The sequence below is a fragment of the Malus domestica genome, chromosome 05, assembly GCF_042453785.1.
Source record: "Malus domestica chromosome 05, GDT2T_hap1".
NCBI lineage: Eukaryota > Viridiplantae > Streptophyta > Magnoliopsida > Rosales > Rosaceae > Malus > Malus domestica.
Window position 1 is genome coordinate 8,623,223 of NC_091665.1, and position 25,564 is coordinate 8,648,786.

Here is a 25,564-nt window from a genome sequence, read left to right on the forward strand (position 1 = left end):
AAGCCCAAACAACTAGAGGGGTGGCGGAACACCTGAGATGAAGGATTGAAGTCACCTATTTATAGGGTTTCCGGTGGGTTCGAGGCAAATTAGAGCCTTTCCAAGCCAAATTGGACTTGGCTACAGGTATAAAATTTGTTCTACTCTTTGAGATCTTCATTTCTGTAATTTTTTAAAATTTGTAGAAATAGTTGAATTTTCAGGCTAGCCGGAGCGACCGGCTGCCACTGGAGGCAGCGGGTGGGACGGCACACGGTCAGGGAGCCAACATTGTGTTTTTATGCAAATTTTGTTATTCTAATAATGCTTTTGAGACCTAGCTGTTTTGGTTTGAATATTAATATGATTGTGGTATATGTTGGATTAAATGAATATATTCGATTTTGGTTTGAATTTTGGAAATGTGAACTACGAATGGCTTGATCCCTGTTTAGGGTACGTAGGTAGTCTAACGAGACGTTAGACGCAACCATACAACAAATGAGATTAAATAATTAAGAATTAACATTTAGATGGAATTTTGACCTAAGAGAAGGAAATGCTTCTAAATAGGAAATGAAATTGTATGTTTTGGTAAATGATTAATGGTTATGGATTACGTGGGATGAAGGAAATTATTTGGAGAATAATGACTAATGATAGTGAATTCAAATGTTAATTTAAAGATATGTTTTAACATTTAAGAAAATATGGATAGATTGTAAGAATTCTAATTATTGACTTAGAGGAATGTGATTAATGGAAATAAATTAACTATGATTGTAAGTTGGGCCTACTATAATTAACTCCTGAAAACATATATTTCGGGGGCGGGGTGTGACATTCAGGGTAGGTCATTGGATTATGAGTTTTCTGATAAGGACTTCGAGACTTTCTCCATTTCTCCAATTGATCTACTTGATTTCTTGTTCGAGGTTGCCTTTGGTGGAACAGTTGAGGGTCAGGCAGTCCAGGCCGGGGTGGCTAAGAATGAGCTGATGGAAACTTTGGCTGCCAAGAGCGGTATGGCTGCTAAATGCACGGCAGTCATGGTACTTCAGTAGTGCATCAAGTGTCTATCCGGATCTTTATCTCATTTGAACAAGGTGAAATATGGCAGGCTGAACTTCCACAATGGCTCTGTCTGCTCGATCTTGTCTGTAAATGGTGACCTACTCAGGTTGGCCACGTTTCTACGAAGGGCAGTGTAGCTGCTCTACTACAAGCCTTTGTATTTCCTCATGGATTTGTGTCTGGTGAGGTAGCAGAGCCTCAAACTGCCATCGATGCTGACCTGCTGGTCCATGTTACTCTTTGGCATATCCTGCTCATCTGTGTTGAGGTTGCGATGTACTAGGTTCATTTTGTGCTACTCGTCGTCGCGCTTGGCAGAGGCTGCCAGTGGAACTTAAGCTGGTTTGCTCCCGTGCTCTCTTCTGTTCGTTATGTGGCTGCCTACTTCGGTGCTTCGTAGGAGGATCTTTTTGCGGGCCTAGCCTCGTGTGGACACTTCACCTGGAATGTCCTAAGTGCTCCTTGGAGTATGGACCCAACCTCAAATACACACTGACTTGTGAGCTGAGTTTGGAATGAACACTTCTCTGCATATCTAAGCGGGAAAAGACATTTTCCCAAGGGCCCAAACGAGAGTGCACACTACATGAACACATAGTTCATGGCGGGCTAAGCAGCTATTTGCCGGGACTTCACAAGAATGAGCCACGTTCTTTCACCCTTGTCCTGCTTCGGGACACTTCGTTTGGGGCGCGCTGCATCTCAATATGCTCGAGGAGTTAGTTGACCAAGGTGGTTTGCTGCAAGAAGGCGTTAATCAAATTGGTAACCTGCTGAGGCAGGTAGTACTCGCCATTTAAATTGGAAAAGTCTAGATAATGGGCGTCTTCATGTGTGGTGGAAGTATAATGGGTTGTAGGTACAAAACTTGAGCTCATAACGTGCATTCATGCAAAAATGTGGGGTGAAAATAACCCTTAGTCAATCGCGGGATTGGTGGTCTGAATCTGGATCGCTAGAGTGGCCTCGGATTGGAATGGGATGCGGGCCAAGTCGCGGGGCAGGCCAACCAGGCTGGGTGGTTGGGCCGTGTGTGTAGACGCGTTGGGCTCGCACATGTGGTAACTAGCCTTGGGCATGTGCTACACACTGAGCCGACGCTGGCTCCTCACAAACCTGGGCTCGATTGGCAGCTAAGTGGGCTCGAGCTACCTCAGTAGCGAGTTAGGCCTGGGCTGTTGCGGCTTAGGCTGCTGGCTGGGCTCCAGCTATTACAACTTAGGCTGCCTAACTTGCGACTTGAGCTGCAGTGGTCTGGGCCTCTTAGGTTAGGCCTACTTTTTCGTGGACTTAGGCCTCCTGCATGTGGGTTAGGGAGTGGACCTGGGCCTCCTGCCCAGGGTTTTGAGGGTTGCGGCGCTGCAAGGGCAGCATTGTTTGCATTTGGGCCATGGCTGCTAGGTCCCGGTGGTGGCGGTGGGGCTCCTCCTATCGTCGCGTTGAGCCTTGAGGATCGCCGTCATGGGGCTATGTCCTCGTCTCCACTCTTCGATCCAAATCCTTCTACGTAAGGGGTTCCGTTCATCGTGGTTTCTGAATTTCCTACCATTATATCCTTTCTCCAAGGATTGATCAAGAAACTTTTCTAGGAAAAATTAATTGATACAACGTGTGAAAAATTCAACGTAACAGAGAATTCAAGAAACAAATGCAAGAGGCTTCTTTGAGTATTTTAATCAGCTCTCAATGAAAGCACCAATTTGTTGATGCAAATTTCCACCGTCTTCAGTCGTAACGAAAATGCACCTGCAAAACAATCAACACCTTTGATCAAAGACCTAAGCCTCATGCGCCCACAAGGTAAGGGGGTTAGGCCAATGGATCTCCAATGCCTAAGTTAGTTTCCCTGAGAGAGTAAAGTGTTTAGGGCTTTTTAGGGGTAGCAAAAGCTTCTGAAATTTGGTAGAATATGGGGTATTTATAGGGAAGAAGGCCGGCCATAGTGTTAGGGTTTTACCCTACTCATGGCGGCATCCTATTGGCCAATGTTTATGGAGAAATATTCTCAAGATATTAAATAGGAAATAATGTAATGAGATAATTGAGTAATTATCCCTAATTGATTTAAATAGGTATTACTTACTTGCTTGGAGTCATTCTTCAATTGGGAATGTATTAAAGATAGAATTTGGGTAATTAATCCTTATCGTTAATGCTTTGACTTTTCCTTGCCAATGGCAGGTGAGCTGTGGGCAATCGTATTCAGCTGATGGGACCTTCAAGGGTGTGAGCTACACGTAAGAGTATCTGAGGAGCCTGCCCATTTATTGAGGGCAATCTTGTCTTTCTTGAGTAAAAGTCCATGTGTCGCCTCTAGAATTTTTGGGATTATTTTTTGTTCCACAACGGGTAACAATTAGAGTTTTGGTTTATTTCCTTATGTTGAATTGGAAGTAACGTCACATTTATAACCTCATTCTTTGATAATGCAATATAAGGGATTGACCATCGCCCTGATTAATCCCTAGAATTTAAGAAAAATAATAAATGGTGCCTAGACCTGCCCAGGTGCCAGCCTAAACTCACCTAGGCATCCACCTTGCCCGCCTAGGTGGTCTAGGCAAGCTGGGTGGTTTTGAAACCTTTTTTTTTTTTTAAATCTAAGGAAGTAGCTTAGTGACCCTCATTTAGATAGAAAATAAATAACTTTCATTTTGCATTTTAGTTCTTCAATTAATTGTAAAAGACTTGTTATATACTTAGAAAAACACTCATTATGTTTTCAACATGTTCTAGTACTTTATGATTTATATATCATTCTATGTTATAATTTATTTATCCTAATACGATTATGTAATTTTTAAGCAAAAGTTGACATTTATTTATATGTTTTAGTGAGTCCCACATCGACCAAAGGGAAAGAAGAATAAGAGTTTAAATAGGATTACCTTACTCTAATTAACACCGAGGCTTTTTGTAATAAAACCTCATACATGACGAGTTGGGCATGTGGTAATTACCAAGTTGGGAACAGTATCGGTGATGTTGGAGTGAGGCCCTCGATCCTTTGACTTGAAAATTTCAACATTTTATACAACAAATTTAATTAAATTAAAAAAAAATAACTGCTTAGGCCCCCGGACTAGCCTAGAGGCCTAGGTGCTAGGCTCTTGCTCACTGTCGAACTATTATTTGGCATCTTTTAGGACCATGATAACAATTATAACCTACGTTTGCCCTTCATCTAATTCCATTACATGAAACCATGATAACACTTATAACCTAGATTTTGCCCTAGATCTATTTTCATTACATGAAAATACTCTGTTTCTTACAACCCAACATTGTTGATTTTCAATATGCGTGAACTTAGTAAATGTAAGATGATAGATGGAGAAACAAAAAACTTTCTTTTGTTTTTTGATAAGGGCAATCTTAATTCATGCAGTAAAAGAAAAGAAGATAAGGAAGAAGTTAATATAAATAAGATTCATGGTTATGCCGTCACTGTGTACATCCATCACGCAAACAAAGAAAAGATGAAGCCCTAGCTACTTCTCATATATAATAATCCATGGAACAGGATCCTTATCGTTCCTCAATAATCTGCATGTACCACGCAGCACGCCAGTATAAGCTCAAAAGATATTGTTTCCCTTTAAACAATTTTTTAATTAGACGCAATCCTTTTAGTACCCTTTTTAATTAGACGCAATCCTTTTATCACATACGTTAAATATGATAAACATATCCAAATAAGGGTGTGATATCCACACATCTTATTTTATTTGTCACACATTTTTTTAATTTTCGATCGTCAGATTGGATGAATTGAAGAAGATCAACGGACATAAATTATCAAAGGGTGTGTGAGAAGTAAAATGGGGCATGTGGATAGCACACCCCACCCAAATAACAGATTTCACTTTCCTTTTTTTGTGGGGTTTTAACTTTTGAGTCCTTAACTTTGGCCTGGTGATGGTGCGTAGTGGGCAAAAAAGGGGAGAGATCATCTCTGAATCTCTCCTACCAAAGCCACCAAGTCCACTCATCTAGACTCTTGAAATTTGATTCACCGACTAAAATTATTATCTTTTTAAGGGGTTTTATGTTTGTAGTTATTGGATTAAATTTCAAGAGCCCAAATAAGTGGACTTGGTGGATTTGGTGGGAGAGATCCGGAGAGATCTAGTGAGGATCTCTTCCAAGCAAAAAAGGCAAGTTTGCGTAGGTGGGAATTATATATGAGAAGGTTCATCTAACTTTCTAATGGAGGCCATTAAGCCAGGCAGATTCATTTACGTTCACTGTAGCCAGCATGCATAAAAAGTTAAACACGAAAAATTAAAAAACAAAACGATCCAAATAGCAAGGGTAGCCACTTAGTACTAATTATTACAGTTTAATGATATTTATGTTCATTTATAAGTAAGAGATTTTAAGTTTGATTTTTTCCAAAAGCAAATTTGAACTACATTATTGCTAGTTCATTGTGAGACTAAGTCTCACCCTTCTTCCTTCGTGTAAATAATATCGTTTATTCAAATGCCAAGGGGTATTTTTGGAAAACCGCACTAGGTGTCAAAATCGTAAATTTGGCTTCGAAACGTGAGCGTTTCTAGAACCCAGCAGTTTAAAAGCATGTGGCCAACTCTCATGTAAGTCCAAGGAGTTTCAACACCCAGACCAGACCATCTCTCTCTCTCTCTCTCTCTCTCTCTCTCTCTCTCTCTCTCTCAAATTTCGTCTTTTGGAGAGGCGGAGAGGCATTGCAATATCTCTCTCCAAAACCCCATTAAGAAATCCAATTAATCCTCCCTCTCCCTGAGATGGGTGGGAAGAAATTCGCAGTGCTTCTGTGCGCAGAGGACACGGAGTTTGTGAAAAAGACGTACGGGGGATATTTTGGGGTGTATCTGACAATGCTGGCGGAGGAGGGGGAGGCTTGGGACTTGTACCGGGTGGTGTGCGGTGAGTTTCCGGAGGATGATGAGATTGAAAGCTACGATGGGTTTGTGATATCCGGAAGCAGCAGGGATGCCCACGGCACTGATGCCTGGATCTGCAGGCTCCTCTCCCTCCTCCAGAAATTGGATTCCATCAAGAAAAAAGTTCTCGGCATTTGCTTTGGTCATCAGGTACATAATCATTCCATCATTTTTATTTTTGTCATCATGTTCACAAGAACCAGCTATATTATTACTCTAATTTACACTAAGAAATGAGTGTGGGTTTGAACCCAAATCAAATTAATTGAAGAGAATAATCATATTCACAATTCATCCTTGTATATATTGTTCATTCATTCTTTGTCTGTCTTTTGTTTTCTTCGTCGAATCGGTAATCGGTTGGTTTTTCCCATTTGGAAATGAATCGGATCCTCTCTGAGGCAACCCCTCGGTATCTTCCTGACCGTTGTTAGTGGGCCATTAGATATTTATCCAAAGCTACAAATGGGGACCCTCTAAAAGTTATAATAATTATAACCGTCGGATAAAAATCTAACGGCCCACTAATCTCGTTCAAGAGAATCCGGAGGGTTTGCCTAAGAGAGATCCAATTCCTGGAAATTGGATTTTTTAAGAAAGAGCATTTTGGTCGTTTTAGTATATTTTGCTTTAACGTGGTTTCCTATTTGATTTTTTTTCTTATTTTTTTGGATTTTGATTTTGGATGCCGCATTGGGAACAGTTTTTAAAATGTTGATATTGGTAGAAATATCGATATGTAATTTGTTGAAATATCGATAGATATATCAATATCGGTAGCTTTTGATGAAAATTAAGAAAAATGAAATTTTAGGGATTGTCAAACACTAATTTAGAAGAAATATAAGGGTTTCTTCTATATTTAATCGATATGTCAGAAATTTCAACAAAATATGTCGATTTTAGCTGAAATTTAAGAATTTCTCTTATATGTAATGAAGTTTAGACTTTACATGCTCCATATCTTTTTTTTTGAATTTTTCGAATATTTTCATAGAAATATCAACAATATCAAAGAAATTTCAAATACTGTTTGAAAAAAAACGAAATGGTGGGAAAAATACTGTTTCCTGCTGGACACTGACATTTTCGGTTATTTCAGATTAAGGGTACAATAGTCTTTATGGAAGCACAGAATTAATTGTGATTAATAAGTTAAGTAACCGCTCTGAAATAATACTTAAATATTCATTAGTAAGGGATTTATATACTCATTTTTTTATTTGGCCCAATAATTTTTTTAACACATTTTATTTAAAAAAAAATAAGAAACACGTGATATCTATTAATTGGATTAAATAAAAAATAAATATATAAAGTACTTACTAATAAGTATCGAAGTATTATCTATTATTAAGCATTGAAGAAACGTACAGGTAATAAGTAAGGTGCCCTCTTTTTCTCTCTAAGTTTAACCATTGATTAAAACGCATGATTTTGTTCCCCATCTGTATGTATATGTTTTACAAAAATGTATCAGGAGTAGATGGTGCCCACTACTTAACAACATTATATATCCAGAAGGCCACTAAAGGTTGCAACATTAGATGTTTGCGACATAGCCTTATCGGTTTACCCTTACGTTATTGGAGAACCATCGTTGGTTCTCATTTTATTATTATTATCTTTTGACTCACACTTTGTGTCTTAGCAACGATACATGACTATGTCATAAAAAGAGAATATAATATATGGCCATATTTGTTTTTGTTTTGCTTTGATTGTCTTTCACTCAGAGACAAAATCACATTGCTGCTCATTCAAATAGAGCATAAATTCCAATAAAAATCTGTCCGAGTCTGTGAACTAACAAACCAGCATTTGGGTCTCAAACAAGAGTCAGTGACCGACACTAAAGAGAGGTGGGTATAAAATTAATCATGTGTGTAATTTGTGTGATGTGTGTTGAATTAGGTGACTATTTTGTTCCTAATCCTGAGTGTAATTTGATTGGGTTAGGGCAAAAGAGGCCTGGTATATTGGTTTATGGTCACATATTTTTCTTTTTGGCCAATAGATATTATAAAAGTTAAATTCGAACTGACGTTGGCAGAATTAAATATAATATCTATGAAAGTTTCCATGACATTTTGTAATTTGTCGGTGGCTAAACTAAACTTGATAGGAAATGTTGTGTGCTTCTGGCTTTTGGGTGTTTTTTGTTTTTTTAGCAATAGCAATATAAAATTAAAGCTAAAACATGATTACATAAAAGTGTCAAACTGCGTGTATTTATCCAGTGATCAAGCACCACAAACAAGCATAGTAAATTCCCTACATGGTCACTACAAACAACAAAATACGCAAGAATCAGCGATGCAAATTTGTCATAATAGATCAATGATGAGTGGTGACAAATTCAAGACCGTCCACATCACTGTCGAATCAAGACGGATTCGCATCAATTATGGCCTAAACAAGGTGAATTTGGCTCAAATCTTGGCATGCGAGGTGGCTAAGCCACTAAAACGGCCAAAAAGCGCACGGCCACCATGGAAACCAGCGGAAGAGGGGTGGTTTCAACCTCAATAACACCCCAAATCCCACGGATCTATACTCAAAATAAAGCGTATAGGAGGGTTTGGGATGGAAATCTATTAAACTGTAGAGAGTTGTTCCAAAATAACGAGCGAAAAGGTGAAAAATAGTAATTGATAAGATGATGAGCAGTACCAACATTTAGTATGGGGAGAAAAATGCACTCTTCTTTTGGATCGCTAGGAAGGAAAGAGAAAAGTGGGGATTGTGACTTTTGGGTGCTTTGGTTTGGAGGAAGGAAGGAGAGAGAAACGTGTGCATGGTTTCGCACTGTAATCAATTGTATGTTATGAACGTAAGATAAAGGCGTCCAACACCACATGCACACGTTAAAAATATACATATATAATAATACTTCCATGCAACTTTGCCTTTATTGGGAGGGATTCTGATTCTTCTCGTGGATAGATTTTTCGGTGTGAACGAAGTGGTATATCACGTGTCATTATATAAATAGTGAGATGTATGTGTGCTAAAAAATTAATAACTTAAAAAATAAAATTTCTTACCACTCCTATTAAAACACGTGATGTACCACTTATATTCCCGTCACAACTAAAAATTTCTTCTTCTCGTGGATGAATCACCTCACCTCCCACTACTTGATACGTGGGATATGTCTGCTATTGTCCTTAGTCGATGTTCTCCTCTTCTGTACATGGTCGCAGCCCTTATTTCCTTGAATTTTCTTTTGAAATACGAGACATGCTTTATTATGTTTGCATAGCTGGCTAGTTGCTGGAAAAGTTTTACTGAATTCAAAAAACAATTAACAAATAAAAAACTTTAAAATTTATTTAGGTTAATTAATAAAAAGTTTTATTAAAAATAAGTTTTGTAGTGTGTATAGGAATAGTGATACAAGTAAGAAGCATCTAAAATATATTATTTAGAATAAGAGCTTTTATAATCACACACATTGGCTTTCATATTCGTATTCATGTGAATTATATTAGTAAACATTTTATACGGAATCATATTATTTTTACTTTGATTCCATAAATTTTTAGTAAACAACGTCAATAAAAATCTGATTCTAACTCCACCTCATTCCAACTCCTCCTCAATACAATTCTTGTTATTCTGATGACAGATTAATAAACGAGCCACTGGTTGAGTATGTGATATTTTGAAATATGGAGGCACTTAATGTGAAAAAAATCATAAAAAAAAATGAAGGTAAAAGAGTTAGTTCGTTCTATTGCTTTTTTAGGACACAATAGATGGCCTCGACTTTTTGGTGTGTTATAACTTATAGGCTAACTTATATGTCGATTCTGTTAGTTTTTAGTTAGTTATATTTCTTTTTGGGTTGCTTGAAAATGGTTGAGCAGCCAACTCCTTCTCCACCCTTCAAATTAATGCCATTGATGCTTGTTTATGTTTGTGATGAATGATTGGGAGTTGTGGCTTTGATTAGATATTGAGCCGTGCATTGGGAGGAAAAACTGGCAGAGCCATCACAGGCTGGGATATCGGAATCCGAACCGTCCACTTGTCATCATCTTCCAAGGCCTTATCCACTCTCAAAATTCCAGCTCTTCTCTCCATATATGAAATCCATCGAGATGAGGTGTGTATGTCTGTCCACAAATCTACTTCTCCTTCGTTGATCGTCCTACAATATCAGTTTGACTTTCATGCAAAATACTTTAGCATTTAGGGTTTAGGGTTTACCTTACCATGCACGAAAGTCAAGTTTAATTAATTATATGTTGCTTAACTTGTTATACATATCAGTTTTGATAGATAAATTCATGTTTATTGATCTCATTTAAAAAAATAGGTGTGGGAACTGCCGCCTAAGGCTGAGTTAATTGCCTGGTCGGATAAGACTGGTGTGGAGATGTTTAAGTATGGAGATCACATGATGGGAATCCAAGGACACCCTGAGTACACCAAAGACATTCTTCTCAATCTTATCGATCACCTTGCCAAGCTCGAATACATCTTGGTAATATACTTCTATAACATTTTTGTGATCGTAAACACTATAAATATTCCGCTTTGCGGTCCAGAAGCTAAATTGGGAGTATCAAAATCGTTATCATTATCTTTTCAAATGTTCGTCTAGTTAACAAATCATGCAACAGTTTAATTTGTTATTGTTGATTTGGTTTTAGGACTCGGAAACTGAAGAATTGAAGGCCAAGGTGGAGGCATGTGAGCCAGACAGAGAGGCATGGAAGAGGGTTTGCAGAAGCTTTCTCAAGGGTGAATTATGATGATAAATGACTAATATATGAGAAAGAAAGAAAAAAAATTAAGTGTGAATATCTTGTGTTTTGAGGAGAGGCTAAGAAAGGGTCGTTAGTTGTTTCGGTGTTCTTAGGTTGGTAACTGTGTTTAGGTTGGCAGCTTAAGGATTAATATGTTATCAAGTATAATTTGAAGAAGAGTTTGCAAGGTTGCTTAATTTTGCTAATAAAATCTTTGCATTTTCTGATCATCTCACTCAAGTAGTACAATATGATTGACATCCGTGGCCTAGCATGCAGCGAAAAGGAAACAAAAATTACTGCAAATCAATCCTAATATAATTAATTATGGTTCGAATGGTTGAAATCCAATGCCTAGAAAAATTATAGTCCAAACAACTTTATACTAGTGCAGATTAAAGTAGAGATAAGGGAAGACATGAAGGAAGTTGTAGGGCCGGTCTTGAGATTTTTGGTGCCCGAGACAACGCAACATTTGTATAACTCCATATAAAAAATAAGAGAATTTTTAACTGAAGAATTCCACATGAAGGAAATCTTCTTTTCTAACTATAATGTTGATATTCTCAAGAAGACACTTTAATTAGAAAAATGCGTATCAAAGGGTCCAGCAGTGGAGGGTTGAATTTGTTAGCAGTGGGCCTACAAGTTGTTCACAGCTCAACATTTTCAACTAGACTTGGCAAATATGTTAGCTCGACTCGAAACGACACAAAAATAATGAGTTTCGGCTCTAACACGTTAACTAATTGGGTCGTTGTTGGATCACACGTGTTCTTAATAGATATGAGTGCATGAACTAGGCCCAAAGCAGTTTGAAGGACAAGCGAGTCCCTAGGGAATGCTTTGTTGTTTTTGCCAGAAGCTGCTAAGTGTTTGGTGTGATGTTATGTTGAGATTCTCCCGACGATGATAAAGTGTTTTTGGCAACTGCCCAAATGCTTGGTAATGATATGCTAACACTGAAAAATGGCTTGGCTTGAGAGCTTGAGGTATGGGAGTTAAAAGAGTCATAAGTTTAGCAGATGAGAGTGCATGAGCTTCCTTTGGTGTTAGCTTGAGTGTGGAATGAGGGCTTAAGGATTTTCTTGGTGTCTTGGTGAGCATTTGACAATGGTGGTTGAGGTTTCAAAGGTAGAGGATGAGAAGTGGAAGGAAAAAGCTTAAAGCTTGAGGAAATAGAAAACAATGGGCTTGAGGTTATAGTTTGTTGGAAAATTAAGAGTGAATTTCTTAATTCTTATGTATAAGAGAAGGATTTCTTGCAGTAGGGAGAGGAACACTACATTTTGTTCAAGCTCAATGGCCCGAGTAGTACTTCGGAAACAAGCAAGTTCACCCCTAAAAAATGTGCTGACACTCAGTCCATTTAATCCACTCAAATGAATAGTGACTGACTGACACACCCCGTCCCGAAGGAGGGCATGCTAGCCGTCACGTGAGAGTGACGTAACCATTTGCACAGTACGGAAGCTTTAAGATACAATTTAAATTGATACACCCAAAGGTGAGTCCTAATTTTGTCCAATCTGTCAGAACACCGTCGAATTCCTCGTAGTCACCACACCTTTGTGATTCCTGAACCTGGAGGGGCGCAAAACCAAAATTGAGTGGGTCAGTAAAACAATTCTTTTCCAAATCCAAACATTTCTCAAAACGTTGTAACCCCTCTCCGTAAAACCTGTATACTTTCCCAGAAATGTAAAATATAAATATACATATATATTCTCAAAACTTCATTTTTACTATCTCAACATTATCTCTTTATCAATCATGCCATGCCACATCATCTCAACAGTAATAAGGTATGAATGCATCAACATAATCATATCAGGTGCAAGAAAGTAATCAACCGTAGGCCCTCTAATAGCCCTATACGGTTGAACCTAGAGCTCAAAATCTATCATTATCACTCTACCGGAGTCACCTCTGTGACCCGTCCGGCCTTCTGCACACAAGTTACGCTCTAGTGCTTCTCATAAATCATCTGTGCACATAATCTAAGGTCACCCACCAGTCGGAATCTCACTAACACTCTCGCGACTGGTCTGTCGTACCCACTCCGCGTGGACTGTACGACTAGCATCTACTTGGATCCAAGGCGAGCGTGCGATGCGGTGAATACTATAAGCACTAAACCATGGTGCAGGATTTGAGCTCAATATATATCATCATCATCATAACAGTAATTAAATACTCATCTGTGCGTCCACCGCACCATTTCATACATATGCATCATAAATCAATTCTTACCTGTGCGTCCACCGCACCAATTCATACATATGCATCATAAATCAATTCTTACATGTGCGTCCACCGCACCAATTCATACATATGCATCATATATTAATTCATGCATGGCATTTCAACTCACATTTCTATATACTTTTCATATCAATTCTATGCATGGTATTTCACTTCCCGTTTTTCCACATAACTCATATGCATTTCATTTTAAACATAATTTCATGCATTTTCAATTTCTGGGAAAACGTTAAGTATATATATATATACGGAAAACAAAACTGCCCACTCACCTGGAGTTCGTCCAACAACTCCCTAGCACCACACATCAAGGCTTCACGACGATCGCCGCCTAGAATAGTAATCAAATCCAACCTCAGAATTCATATCGATAGAATATATAACTTATATAAAATACGTCACTACGTAGTTCGATCCGGAAGATCTGCCACTCAGATTTTAAATCCATAACTTCCAGAGGTCCACAATATATCTCTAGGATAACATCCTAAAATTTCATTACCATCCAACGGTCGGATCTCCGTCAATTTCCAAAACTAAGTGACGGTTAACATTTTATATTATGGACTTACAATTCCAATTCCGGAAGATCCGTAACTCGGATTCCCAATCCGTAAGTTCCAATAATCCTCAAATATTACGTATTACAACGTATCAAAGTTTGGTGACGATCCAACGGTCGGATCATCAATTCACATTTTCACCTAAATGTGAAAACTATAAAACGTTATTTGAACACCTAACCAACAATCTTCAATAACTTTCTCATACGGTGTTCAATTTAGGTATATGAATATACCACAGTGATCTACTCGACGTCACGGACGTCGACATATTTATAAAATAATTTTATTTTTATTTTTTATTTTTACTGTAGCACCTTCTTCTTCCTTGGGTCGCCGGACTGGTTTTTCCGGCGGCCGTTTTCTGGGCAGTTTTTCAAATTGCCATAACTTTGTCATTTCTCAACGAAATCAAGTGATTCAAAAACGAAAGTTGTAGCCCTTGAAGAGACAAAGATAATGGTACCTTGCAAAACACCTAGTTCTCCGTGGTTTGGCCGGAAACTGCCTCGAAAGCCTCGGAGGTCGCCGGAAACTGGGTATTTTTCAAATGAGTATAACTTCTTCAATACTCAACGAAATTGAGTGAAACAAAAAGGAAAGTTGTAGTACTTGACGAGACGAAGAGATTGATACCTACCTCGACTCCTAACTCGCCGGGTATTCGCCGGAAAACGCCTCGAAAGCTCCGGCCAAACTTTGAACTTGTCGATCTCCGTGTTCTTACGTCCAAAAACTTCCAACGAAGCACTCCGAGCTTCCTTGGGACCTCACTAAGCTCGCTGTGATCTTGTTTTAGCCTAAATCGTAACCATTTAAAAGATCATGAACAGTATATAAACACGGGACCTTAAAAACTAGGGTTTTCCGAAGCAAAACTTACCTGAAAATGGTGTCTACGTGATCGTGGAGTCCTCAGGGTTGCAATGGTAGTCTTAACTTGGACGTTGGTATAGGTTTTAGGTGGTTTTGGTGGTTGCCCGTGCGTTCGAGAAGAAGAGAGAGAGTGAGAGTTTCTGAGGAAGAGCTGAGGAAGAGAGAGAGAGAGTGACTGAGGAGATGAGAGAGAGACAACAAACGGGAAATGGGGAGGGATTTAGGGTGTAGGACCCTACCTAAAGTCCAAACACAAAATTATTAGTCCAAGTTTAAGTTTAATTAACAATAACTTAGGAATTTTAGGTAAAACCAATACCAAAATTACGCACCTTAATCCCGTTTAAGGGCATTTTCGTCTTTTCACGTCCTCGGAATTAAAATTCCAGGACGGGCTGTGACAATCTTCCCTCCTTATAGAATTTCGTCCCCGAAATTCCAGCAATCAACTAAATCAATCATACTCCAACAATAGCTTCGGGTAAATCTCTCTCATCCGTTTCTCTTTCTCCCACATAATTTTCTACTGAATGATTTCCTTCACAAAGCTTTTACCACTTACTCTGTCTTAATTCTCAGGACCTTCTTTTCCCAATCCAAAGTAGTCCTTGGTTCCTTATCAAGTCGAATCCAATTGAATTCTAAATAGTTGCACCAGAATCCCATGTGACGAATCTGCCACCTAGTGACAACGCATCGAAATATAATGCATTATGCACCTTAGCCAATTTTGAAGGCATCACAAACTTATATGCAACTTCATTGATTCTTTTAATGATCAAAACGGTCTGATGTGTTTAAATCTTATCTTGTCTCTTTTCCAATTCTCTTCATTTCTGTTCGTGGTGAATTTTCCAAAAATATCAAACCATTTACCTTACACACTCGATTAGTGGCATATCCATCTGTTGATCTCTTTTGCCATTCCTGGTTACTTCAGGTTAACTTAATCACCTGAATACTTTGAGGAGACTCATCCATAGTCTCAGGGTCGACTAAAACTCTTTCTCGATCGAATCTTTCTCTACCCAGAAACATTCCATTCACAAGTCATCAAAAACCGACTCACGTGACACATTTCATGGTCCTTATGGCGTTACTTCGGAAACTGCACAACCAACATACTTAAGAAACTTAGCAGTTCCGTAATCCAATTCTCTTTTCCATAAAACAAATAAGTAGTGTTGCACTGTCTGGGAAAGGTTGTTACTCAACACTGGGGTAAATGTACTAACTTGTTACTTAACAAGTATAACTTCTTCTCGATCTTCCATTCTTAATTTTTCTTCCGTTGGTTTTCAATCCACAAAATGATACTCTTGGCAAACGTGCCAGATATTAATCTTACTGTAGTCTTCTCACCAAGTGCTTCAGCTAGAACAAACTTTACGATCACCCTGATCGTACAATCATGTTCATTAAGCAATACAATTCACTTTCGCTGCCTCATATCAAATTCCTTCCAAGTAATGGATATTGAAGACTTTTTGGATTCGTAAAAAAAAAATCTTGCATTCCCACTAAAATATAATGTCTCCATAACTTCACAGCAAGAATGGTAATCGTGACTTCCAAATCACCAGTAGGGTAATTCATCTTATGAGATTCCATTTATCGTGAAACGTATGCAATCACCCTAACATTTGCATCAACATGCCTCCAATACCATTCAAGAAACATCACTAAAAATTTATGATTACCACTATTCTCTGGGAATACCAAAATACGTGCATGAGTGAGGAAATACTTCAGTTGTTGAATCCTTTGCTTACAATTCCTTCCCACTCATACCTAACCTCTTTTCTCAACAGTCTCGTCAATGACAAAGCAATGACTGAAAAATCTTTCACAACCATCCAAGATAGCCTGGTAAGCTAAGAAATTCCAAATCTCAATTACGACTCGTGGTTGTTCCAAATTTTAATTTCTGTTACCTTTTAAGGATTCACTTGAATACCTTAAGAATATATAACATATCCCAGAAATGCTGCTTGATTCATCCAACATTCGCATTTGCTAAACTTAGCATACAATCGACATTCTTCCAATCTTTGTTCTACCGACTTAATACGTTTACATGCTCTGCTCTGGCTCAGAATATGCCAGAATATCTTCAATGAAAATGATATCAATTATCAAGGCATTATTGGAATACTTCATCCATCAACTCATAAAACTGCATGAGTATCCACATAGCATCACCAAACTTTATAAGGACCATAACAAGTCCAGAAACCATCTTATGATCAACGTCACTTATAATATTCAATTGGTAGTAACCAGATCTCAATTCAATCTTTGAATCTTCGCAATTACTTCTGAGCTGGTTAAATAAACATCAGTACATCACCATGGATAACGGTTCTCAATCGTTACCCGACTCCATTGTCTATAATCAATGAACAGTCTCAAGATCCATTTTCTTCCTCACCAACAAACTGGGGCTCCTCAAAAGTGTTGTACTAGGTTGAATAAAACTTTTATCAACCAATTCCCTCAACTGAATTTCCAATTCCCTTAACTCATCATGAACCAATCTCCAATATAAATTTATACCTGGCAACAAATCAATAATGAACCTCATATCTCTGCCTGAAGGCAATCCAGGTATACTTTCAGGGAAGACATCAAGAAAAGTCTAACTCTTTCGACATTATTCACACTACTCCAAACAACATCATTTAGCACCACATGAGCTAAGTATTTTTGACAGCCTTTCGAAAACAATCTCTTTGCTCTCACAGCATAAATAATGGCTGAACTCAATCCACTTTGCATACTTACAAAAGTAATCTCTGGTCATCCAGATCGATGGAAAGTACTGGTTTCCCTTAACATTCCGTCTTGTCACAATTATAACCAACCAATCTAATGGAAATAATTTAACCGACACAATACATACTCTATTACTACTAAGCATTCTGAATAAGTACAAAATAATCTACCGGTTTACTTACTTAACGAATCCACGAATGAGTTATTAATATTACGGTCTGCAGCCCGCAATACTGATAAATCATCGTTGTCTCGATAAGTAGGCAACCACTCACAAAGATATAACATTACTATTTTGTCACTCAATGCAAAATACATACACTCGTCTCAACTACATTTATTTACTACTCTCTAGGTAATAACATACATAATAAGAAATATATCAGCCGAAGTCAACTAGAATGACCAATACGGTTGATTCAACTCTTATCTCAATAATACGTCGGCCGGATCCACTCCGCGTGGTCGGTACGGCCGAGCCTATAACTCACAAATTTCGCATGTGTCAATCGAATCCACTTCTCGTGGCCTGTACGGCTGAACATATAACTCATCAAATCTCTCTGTACTCACAGTCAATCCGACCAAACTACTAAGTTTATAACTCTTCTGAATCGAAACTATGATATCATGGAAAATTATTGAGTACAACTGATTCTAGGGACGATTCACAATTCTGTGTCCCCTCTGTTCACATAAACACATTCATTAATTTCACACTTCCCAAAGTGTTAATTTTTGTACCTGCAGCACAAGGTACATTTCCTTTACTCGAGACACCTTGTCTCAAATATCTGGGATTACCAGTATATCCATCACTTTTATTCTGACCAGCGACATTAAAACCTCAGCTAGAAGAATTAACTCTAGCTTCACTTCTTTCGAAGCTCTAAATCTTTCTATATCCTTGATATGACGAATCATTAACTTTATCGTCTTCTTTTAATTCCCATTCATTTCTTATTCTTCTTTATTCTCGTTGCTCATGTTCTCAGAGTCCTCAAGATTCAACAACATCTAGCATACTCCTGATAAGAACTACAATGGATAGTGGTCACCCAAAATACCACTTCCCTTTTGTCACCCAGCTTAAAACAACATAACACCTCCACCAAATTAACAACAATATCTGGATGGAACGAGGCTAGTCTGAAAACTTTCTATAATATCCCTCGATCATCACCTTCCTTGTCTCATATTTGTAAACTCTTGTTTACTACCATCGATAAATGCCGGAGGGATAAACTTTTCCTTTAAACAAGTCCTTAAACAATTCTCAATCGACTGATTCCTCTGGTGACAACAATTCATACTCCTGTTTCCACCAGGATACAAATTCATAACCAAAACCAGGTAGTCGTCTCGACCCCTTGTCAGAAGGAAGATTCCTTTGACTTGCATATTCCGAAACATCTTTTCCAATTGGTTAATCCGTCACTTTGTTCCCTCAGGTTCATCATTTCTCTTAAGTGATTCAAATTCAACTCATAACCCGTCTTAAAATGTCCATTTTTCTAATATACTGAATCACCATAAGAATAGTTTCCCCCAACCCGCTAAATCAGGGAGACTAAGTTCCTCTAACTACGTGGTTTGCTACGAGGCGGTGTAGTTCTGACAGAATTCACTAGAAACTTCTCAAGATGTCCAAGATTGCAACCATGCTCTGATACCAACTGACACACCCCGTCCCGAAGGAGGGCATGCTGGCCGTCACGTGAGAGTGACGTAACCATTTGCACAATACGGAAGCTTTAAGATACAATTTAAATTGATACACCCTGTTTGTACCATACTTGACCAATCCCGAAACTACCGAGCACCGGCCAACGCTATACTGTCAAGGACCCAGAAGAGTTCCCCTCCGACCAGGAGGCCAATCACTACTCGACACGTGTCAAGATTAGAAGCCAATCAGAGCGCAGCACGTGTCGACATCAAGAACCAATCATAACATGACACATGTCAATGTGACAAAGCTACAAGTTTTTCTATAAATAGGGGTCATTCCCCCACAATATTGCCTAATGCCATTTTGTGTTAAATCATTCACAAGAACTCACTAAATTGAGAGCTTGATCCTTTGTACTTGTGTAAGCCCTTCACTACTAATAAGAACTCCTCTACTCCGTGGACGTAGCCAATCTGGGTGAACCACGTACATCCTGTGTTTTCTTCTCTGTCTCTATTCATTTACGTACTTATCCTCACTAGTGACTGAAGCAACCAAGCAACCAAGCGAAGGTCACAAAACCTGACACTTTCTGTTGTACCAAAGTCTTCGCTGATTTTGTGCATCAACATTTGGCGCCGTCTGTGGGAAACGACACTTATTCCTACTCTCTTCAGCTGTGTCAAGCTGGTTTCTATCATTCGTACACTTTCTTTTGATCAGGCATCCCTCTCCAACATGGGAAGCGAAGGAAGCCACAGCACACAGAATGACACCCCCCTTGCACATAGTGCGAAACAACGAAAGAAGGAAGGAAAACGAGTTCTTCTTCAAGCTAAAGTCGATGAGTTGGAAGCTCAGAACAACAAGATAGCAATGAGGAATGAGGTCCTCCAGGAGCAATATGAGAAGCTCTTCGAGACACTCCACGAAGCTAGGCAAGCTCAGACACGCGAGCTTGTTGCCCCCGTGGAAGTCAACCATCAACTGGGTGCCCTCCAACATGGAGGGTCACATGCATTCGACATAGATATCCCTGATAGGGAACAGATTACCCCTCGACTTGATAATCAACATGAGGCTTCTCTTAACCCAGTTGCTTCGACCCGAACCATGAGAAGTGGAGGGAGACACCTCTTTGCTGAAGGGGCAGAAGGATCGAAAGCCGTCTTTCGCGATTGTCGGGATTTCCTGAAGCAACGTCGAGAGAATTCCATCCATATAAGCTCAAAGATTAATGACCCAAGGATTTCTGAGAGACTCGGTCCCCTGCCACGGCCCAAGCCGGCCACCAATTTGGGGAAGGGGCAACAAGTCCTAGAGAGACATGAGGGTACAGGGGACTCAGAGGTGTTCCGACAGACATACCCTGGAAGCCAGTACAGCGAGTCCAGGGAAAAATCACATGCCCTTGATCAAACCTTCCTAATTCCAAGAGGAGATGGAGATTTACGAAAGAAAGCTCCAGTGACACATAACTCCGCTCAGGACCCCCTTGTCCTACAACTTCTTGAGGAAGTAAACAAGTTGAAGGCTGAACGTCAGGCTGAAATACCTGACTGGAACCAACCCAGGCCTAGCCCTCTTACAAGGAGGATCCTCAACACCCCCATTCAAGCATAGACAAAGCAAAAGCTTGGCTTGCAACTTTATACTGGAAAAGAGGACCCGATTGAGCACCTTAACCTCTTTGAGTCCACCATGGCATACCGGATGCACACCGACGAAGAGCGATGTCTTCTCTTCCCCTCCACCCTCTCTGGTGGAGCTCTAAATTGGTATTGTCGTCTTACACCTGAGACGGTAGACTCATTTGAGGAATTGAGGAAACTATTTGTTTCCCAACACATTTTCCAAACCGATCGCTTGCACTCTGCAGATGACTTGTACACTATCCGCCAGAAGCCAGACGAGTCATTACGTATGTATGCTGGCCGCTTCAGCCATGAATACTCCCGGTGTGCCGAGGCAGACGACAAGACTGCCCTCAAAGCCTTCACGGCAGGCCTACTTGATTGTTTCTTTAAATACATGATCAATGCCAATACTTGGAAGACTTACTCTGAGGTGATGGCGCAGGCTTATAACCATGCCTCCGCCAAGGCAAAGACATATCAGGAGAAACCCCCTACAACCATCCTTTATCAACAAGTGGGAGGTGGAAGCCAGACTCACCTAAATGAGAAGACCTCGACTTTCCAAACAGCAGTGGCACCTCCCCATGCCTTGCATAATGCTTCACCGAATCAACAGACATATCAATTTCAAGGCAAGAGGAAGGATTTCCATCCTCACCACTCTCCTTTCAGTAAAAAGAGTAAGGGACACTATCCCGATAACCAAGGGTATCGCCACAATAACGCTCACCCCCAGGCAGTCAATGCAGTGGGTCAAACCCGCGTCAAGATACCCCCTACCCCAAGGTATGAGACATACACGCCCTTGAATGCCACATACGCGGCCATTTACCCCAGCATCGCTCACCTGATACCAAAGCCAAAGCCGAGGCACCCAGATTACACGCCCCCGAATAACGCAGGCATGTTTTGTTGCTACCATGAGCATAACGGCCATGATAGCGAGAAATGTATCATCCTCCGTGATCGTATTGAAGCTTTGGCACGAGAAGGAAAAATTGATCAATTCCTTCTTCACCCTCAAAGGGATAACCGTAACCAACGCCAGGTGAATGTCATATATTCCATAAGTGGCGGCACACCCATATCTGAATCTTCCAATATGGCCATGAAAAACAGTGAACGAAGTCTGAGGCCTGGTCACCAAGTGTTTCACGTGGAAGACATCAGGGGAGGGAAGTATTAAAAGCCTAACTGGGATCCGATATGTTTCTACCCTGAGGAAGAAAGAGGCATCATCTACCCTCATAACAACCCATTGATCGTGGAGGCTCACATAGCCAACTTTGATGTTCGACGAATCCTCGTAGACACAGGGGCTTCGGTCAATATCATGTTTGCCGAAGCTTTCAGGGCACTCAGTGTAGCTGAACACTTGCTCGATCGCTCGATTTCTCCTCTGATAAGCTTCTCCGGTGATATCGTGCAACCCTTAGGGAGCATACATTTACCCTTTACTATTGGTACAGGCCCTTACACGGCTACCATTACCACTAACTTCCTAGTGGTTGACTGCCCAACGGCATACAATGTCATCTTTGGGCGCACAGGCATCAATGATCTCAAGGCTATGGTATCCACGCATATGCTGTTGATGAAATTTCCAACCCCCCATGGCAACGGCTACATCAGAGGAGATCAGCTTAGTGCACGATCATGTTACAACACTTCAGTTAAGCAACAACACTTGCCCGAACCCAAGGAAACCCTGTCTGTACATGACCAAGTCACAAAGACCAGCCTAGATGAAGCGAACTTGGATCTTCCTGATAGCAACAATCAACCCGATGATCCTCGAGATGACTCTTTCACCCAGCAAGCCCAACCTGCTGAAGAGTTGGAGAAGGTACCTATCTCAAGAGATTATCCAGATCGCATGGTGAAGATTGGCACCACATTGTCACCACCCCTTCGATTAGCATTGATATCTTTTTTGAAAGAGAACACTGAAGTCTTCGCCTGGTCATACGAGGACATGTCAGGCATCTCTCCCGATGTCATTTGTCATCGTTTGAGTATTGACCCCAAGATCAAGCCGGTGAGACAGAAGCGAAGATCTTATGACGCTGAACGATACGAGGCAATGAAAGTAGAAGTTGAAAAACTCAAAGGCATAGGCTTTGTCCGCGAAGTCAATTACCCGACATGGGTAGCAAATGTGGTCCTTGTTAAGAAAAATCCGACCAAAGAAAGTCTTTTGCTTCAAAAGGTCTTGTGGAGAATGTGTGTTGACTACACCGACCTAAACAAAGGGTGTCCGAAAGATAGCTTCCCTCTTCCTCTTATTGACAGACTTATAGACTCTACGGCCGGGTGTGAACTCCTGAGCTTCATGGATGCTTACTCAGGATACAACCAAATCCTCATGAACCCTTCGGATCAAGAACACACAGCCTTCACTACCGACAGAGGACTATACTGCTATAAAGTCATGCCTTTCGGCCTAAAGAATGCAGGAGCGACTTATCAGAGACTAGTCAACTCAATGTTCGCCGAGCAGATTGGGAAGAGCATGGAAGTTTACGTTGATGATATGTTAGTCAAGAGCAAACATGCTGACCAACACATCACCAACCTATCTGAAACTTTCACTATTTTGAAGAGGTATCGAATGAGGTTAAACCCCAACAAATGTGCCTTCGGCGTAGGCTCTGGCAAATTCTTAGGTTTCATGATTAGCCAACGAGGCATTGAAGCTAATCCCGAGAAGATCAAAGCAATCCTCGACATGAAAGAGCCAATAACTTCAAAAGACATCCAAAGCCTTACTGGCAAGGTGGCAGCCTTAACCAGATTCATCTCTAAGGCCACAGACAGATGTGCTCCTTTCTTCAAAGCACTCAAGGGAAATAAGAAGTACATTACATGGACGGAGGAATGTGCCAAGGCATTCAGGAACCTCAAAGAGTACATGAGTAAAGCCCCTCTGCTCTCCAAACCAGAAGTTGGTGACACTCTTATCATCTATCTATCGGTTTCGGCTTCAACAGTCAGTTCTGTTCTTATTCGAATGGACAGTGGTGTCGAACGGCCCGTCTACTACGCTAGCAAGGCCCTACAAGATGCGGAGACACGATACTCCAACATTGAGAAATTAGCTCTAGCATTGGTCATGTCTGCTCGGAAACTTCGCCCTTATTTCCAAGCACACGCCATCATCGTGCTTACCAATCACCCTCTTCGACAGATACTCCAGAGTCCTGACACGTCTGGACGAATGATCAAATGGGCGATAGCATTGGGTGAGTTTGACATCTCCTACCAACCAAAACCAGCCGAAAAAGGCCAAGCAGTAGCAGATTTCATCGCCGACTTCACATATCCTGTTGACATTGCTTCTACACCTGAAGCAGTAGCTTCATTACCATCGGAAGCTCAGAAGGTAGAATCAACGACCTCAGCATGGAGTTTGTATGTTGATGGCTCATCCAACCAACAGGGCTGTGGAGCGGGACTAGTCTTGACTACGCCCGACAAAGTAGCAATGGAGTATGCTCTTCGTTTCAAATTCAAGGCATCAAACAATGAGGCCGAGTATGAAGCCCTTCTAGCAGGATTACGTTTGGCCAAACACCTCGGGGTTAAACAAATTGATATTTTCAGTGACTCCCAATTAGTGGTCAACCAGGTTACCAACAACTTTGATGCTAAGGACAGCTCCATGGCAGCATATCTTGCGCAAACACAACTTTTGCTCAAGCACTTCCACTACCAGATCACCCAAGTTCCTCGAGCGGCAAACAGTCATGCAGACGCCCTGGCTCGCCTCGCCTCAGCTGTGGAAGACAAGATTGGAAGAAAAATTCATGTCGAACTGTTGGCAACACCAAGCACCATGGCCGCAGAAGTATGCAACTTACAACAGGGGGATAGTTGGATCACCCCGATCTATAATTTCCTTGCTCATGGCACCCTCCCAAATGATAAAGTCCAGGCTAAGCAAATTCGATACAAGTCTACCCGCTACCTGATCATCAATGATCAACTCTATAAGCGAGGTTTTAGCCTGCCATACTTAAGGTGTCTTACGCCTGCCGAGGCGGAAATCGTCCTTCGGGAAATACATGAGGGAGTCTGTGGAGATCATGCTGGATCTCGGTCCCTAGCACACAAGACTTTTCGCCAAGGATATTACTGGCCAACACTCCACCAGGATGCCATCAAAGTATCCCGCTCATGTGACAAATGTCAACGATAAGCAACTATTCCTCATTCCCCTCCAGAGCCTCTTACTCCTATGATCAGCCCTTGGCCCTTCGCCCAGTGGGGACTTGATTTGATCGGCCCAATGCCGGCAGGGAAGGGCAAAGTCTGTTACGCAGTCGTTGCAGTGGACTACTTCACAAAGTGGGCCGAAGTAGAACCCTTGGCAACCATTACTGAGGCAAAGATAGAAGACTTCGTGTGGAAGAACATCCTTTGTAGATTCGGCATTCCCAATGCGATAGTCACTGACAATGGGCGACAGTTTGACAACAAGAAGTTCAGGTTGTTCTGCTCTAAGTTCAACATCAACTTATGCTTTGCCTCTCCAGCTCATCCCCAGTCTAATGGACAAGTTGAGGCCATCAACAAAATAATCAAGCGCACTTTGAAAACCAGCTTGGACAAAGCTAAAGGTTGTTGGCCAGAATTTGTACCCCAAGTTCTTTGGTCATATCGCACTTCATATCGGACTTCAACAGGAGAAACTCCATTCTCACTTGCCTTTGGCACAGAGGCGGTTGTCCCTGTTGAGCTCGAGCAAGCAACATTCCGAGTCCAGAACTACATTCAAAGTGAAAATGACAAACAACTCACCCTCAACTTGGATTTAGTCGAGGAACACAGAAACCAAGCTCACTTGAGGAATGTCGCCTACAAGCAGCGCATCTCCAACTATTATGACTCTAGGGTCAAGCCTCGTTCTTTCAAAATAGGAGACTGGGTCTTAAAGAAAAGATTACTCTGCGACAGAGTCCCGAGTGAAGGCACACTTAGTCCAAACTGGGATGGACCGTATGAAGTCATTGGCATCAGTCGCCCTGGCTCTTACACA

At 40.6% G+C, this 25,564-nt stretch overlaps 1 protein-coding gene and 1 long non-coding RNA gene across 2 annotated transcripts; one reads left to right on the forward strand and one right to left on the reverse strand.

The window, feature by feature from the left end:
* The first annotated feature begins 5,657 nt into the window (after window positions 1–5,657).
* LOC114824755 (gamma-glutamyl peptidase 5-like) lies at window positions 5,658–10,968 on the forward strand. The gene is made up of 4 exons (XM_070822220.1): window positions 5,658–6,131; window positions 9,940–10,092; window positions 10,306–10,473; window positions 10,643–10,968. The coding sequence occupies exons 1-4, from the start codon at window positions 5,823–5,825 to the stop codon at window positions 10,742–10,744; spliced, it is 732 nt and encodes a 243-aa protein (XP_070678321.1). The 5' UTR covers window positions 5,658–5,822; the 3' UTR covers window positions 10,745–10,968.
* A 68-nt stretch (window positions 10,969–11,036) lies between these two features.
* On the reverse strand, window positions 11,037–14,681 carry LOC139196370 (uncharacterized). Its single transcript, XR_011581202.1, has 5 exons — window positions 14,450–14,681; window positions 14,207–14,366; window positions 14,033–14,101; window positions 13,276–13,334; window positions 11,037–12,322 (listed from the first exon to the last, which is right to left on the reverse strand). It is a non-coding gene; the product is annotated as an uncharacterized lncRNA (long non-coding RNA).
* Between the last annotated feature and the right edge of the window lie 10,883 nt (window positions 14,682–25,564).